This window comes from Camellia sinensis, chromosome 14 (assembly GCF_055761805.1).
Source record: "Camellia sinensis isolate YWXY chromosome 14, ASM5576180v1, whole genome shotgun sequence".
In the NCBI taxonomy this organism is placed as follows: Eukaryota; Viridiplantae; Streptophyta; class Magnoliopsida; order Ericales; family Theaceae; genus Camellia; species Camellia sinensis.
Window position 1 is genome coordinate 108,527,779 of NC_138974.1, and position 3,132 is coordinate 108,530,910.

Here is a 3,132-nt window from a genome sequence, read left to right on the forward strand (position 1 = left end):
ACTGCTCATTTCTCATTTCTAAAAAATAAATTAATTAGCACCGTAAATATTTTTATTACTACATTTGGGAAGGAAGGTAGATATATGTACATATATTAACAACAAATTACAAAATATATGAAATTTATGTTAGAAATATAGAAAAATAACAGTTGACTAAAAATATATTACGAAAATGTTTGACAGATATTAATAATGTATTAATATTATATATTACAAATTTAGAGGTAAACAATAAAGCGTGTAAAAGTTTTATTAAACAGATATGACTACATTTAATTATGAAAAACTATATCGTTAATATATTCCAAAATGTTTTCTAAATAAAGAAAATATATATATTGAAAATATATTACAGATTAGATGTATTAATTTGCGTTTATTTTTTAACTCAACACGAAAGGGTCAATTCTCATTTCCTAAAAATAAATTAATTAGCACCATAACTATTTTCGAACTACATTTGGTAAGGAAGCTACATACATTATGTACATATATTACCAACAAATTACAAAATATATATAAAATTTATATTAAAAATATATTAAATAAATAGTTTATTTCCAATATATCTTAAACAAATGTTAGACAGATATTAGTAATGTATTAATATTATATATTACAAATTTAGAGGAAAACAATAAACAGTGTAAAAGTTTTATTAAACAGATATGACTACATGTAAGTATGAAAAATTTTATCATAAATATATTCAAAAACGTAAATATAGTACAAATATATGCTCACCAATCCATTTTGCTGCCTAGCATAAAAAATATTATCAAAATATATTACAACATAGATTTATTAATTTGAGTACGTAATCGTGTTCATGTTCATTCATGTCAATTTACTTTATATTAAATCGTAGCATGGCGTCGTTCACCTCAACGGCAACTTCCAGTACATGGCCAGGACGAATGTGTGCCTGTGGATATGGCCCGTGTATTGTTAGGATTTCCAGGTCCACCAAGAATCCAGGGCGTTCGTACTTTGTATGTCCCCGCCCTGTGGTGAGTGACCCAATCTTTACCGGTCATAACTTAATGAACATTAACAACCCATGAAACTAATAGTTGCATACTTTTCACTCATCAGCCTTGTGTCAGTTGGATTGGTTGGTGTGAAGAACGAAGCCATGAGAACCAAGGCTATGCGTCACCCGGAGATGAAATTGCCATGCAATTGCGGGCTGATGTCATAGACATTCAACAATCCTTGCGTGTGCTTAAGACCATTGTGTATGTGCTCTGCATTGTCGTTGTTATTTTGTTGTGCCGTATGTAAGCACCGTTACCATGTTCTTAGTATGTACAAAGACATTAGTATGTCTTCAATATGTTGTTAGTATGTAGTTAGTATGTTTGTAGTACGATGGTATTATGTTGTCGCATATGGGAGCCGTAATACTAACTATCATGTTTTTGTCCACTACTAACTCCCATGGAACCTGTGTACGTACGTAAAAAATGTTTTCAATGGGTATATGCAAATTTCATCTTCAGCATCATATATCTGCGTTTGTTGTTTTTAATGTGTCATCTGTTGTGTGTGTGTATGTAACAACCAAATTTGTGATGTATATCTTTTGTAACCGTACATTAGTAATGGCTTCCACACGTACTTCACCTCGTAACCACTCGAAAGGCAAAGGCGTTGTCAGTGACAAGTCAACCAGTCTTGAAGAGACACAAACGCAGCTAAGCCACAAGGCCTCATGGGACAGTAAGTCAGTCCGAGTTTTCCTCCAGTTGATTGCAAATGAGATTAGTAAAGGAAATCGGCCATTCTTAGTCCTCAGCCAGGCAGGGTACAAGTCCTTGTCAAGGAAATTTCAGAGAAAAACAGGAAAAAAACATGGACTTAAACAGTTGAAGAATAAGTACATGAGCTTGAAGAAAGAGTGGCAAGCGTGGATGAAGTTGATGGATTCAAGCAAGGGAGTGTCCGGGATAGGCTTTGACTATGACACCGGTTTGTTTCAGGCACCTGACGAGTGGTGGGACAAGATGGAATCAGTAAGTACATGTACCAACAAGTTTTATATTTCTCATTTACCAGTACATTTTTTACTTCTTAGTTCAACTTGAATAAAATTTATGAATATGAAATATAACGTCAACCTCTTTTACACATGTACATGTCTGCAGATCAACAAGGTGTGTGCGAAGTTCAGGAAGAAAACGTTGGAACACCGTGACTTGCTGGAGACGGTTTTCATGGGGGCAGCAGCTACTGGGAAGCACCATTGGACCCCGGGAGAGAACATTCCTGAAGCTGCTACGGACTCATCTGATTCAGTGCGTAGTTTGGGAGCCCAGCCATTCGCTGATCCGATACCCACAGGAGTACAGGACGTGGATTCCGATTCTTCACTGGAGCATGTGTCGATTGAAAAGGCAAAACGGAGAAAGACGCCATCAACAAGTGTTTCAAAGTCGAAGAAGGCAACAAGTGGTGCGTCTATTATTGCGGAGAGCATGAACAGAATGACAGATGTGGTCCGTTCGAAGAATCAGCAGGTCACGGTCAGGCACCTGACAGGCAACGAAGCACTGTACACTATTTCCGAGTGCATGCATAAACTGAGCAGTATTCCGTCTCTGATTGGTACACCGTTATTCCACTTCGCCTCCACACTTATGGATAACGCTGATTACCGGGAGGTCATGATGTGCCAGCCTGATGACGACCACATCATTGGCTGGCTTACACAGAAGCAGCTCCAGTGTACTGCGTCGGGGCCATTTGCAAACCTGTTTGGGGGTAGGCGGATGTGATGCTACGGTCTTACGAGTGTTGCAGATGCATGTCTTTTTCTTCCTTTTTAAAACTTAGACTTATGGTACTGTTTGTTATGTACTAAAACAGGATGGTGGTGTGTGCATGTTTTGCATTATGTCTTTTTTTTTTTCTTCTTGCTAGCTACGGGCAGTGACAAGTTGTAGGTAAGTCCATGGGTTGACGGACCGGAAGCATGGTTGTGCTTCGTTTTTGGGAAATGAATGGGATGTTTACGGTTTAATATTTTGTGGCGCTACGTTTAAGACAGGGAAATACGTTTTCGATGCATGCTTCTGAATGCCTATATGTCGCAAGTTATTTTCTTAGTTTTGTGGTTGTTACAACCAT

General features: G+C 37.3%; 1 protein-coding gene across 1 annotated transcript; it reads left to right on the top strand.

Moving 5' to 3' along the window:
* The first annotated feature begins 1,607 nt into the window (after nucleotides 1-1,607).
* On the top strand, nucleotides 1,608-2,780 carry LOC145807238 (L10-interacting MYB domain-containing protein-like). Its single transcript, XM_082905190.1, has 2 exons — nucleotides 1,608-2,018; nucleotides 2,151-2,780. The coding sequence occupies exons 1-2, from the start codon at nucleotides 1,608-1,610 to the stop codon at nucleotides 2,778-2,780; spliced, it is 1,041 nt and encodes a 346-aa protein (XP_082761316.1).
* The last annotated feature ends 352 nt before the right edge of the window (nucleotides 2,781-3,132 follow it).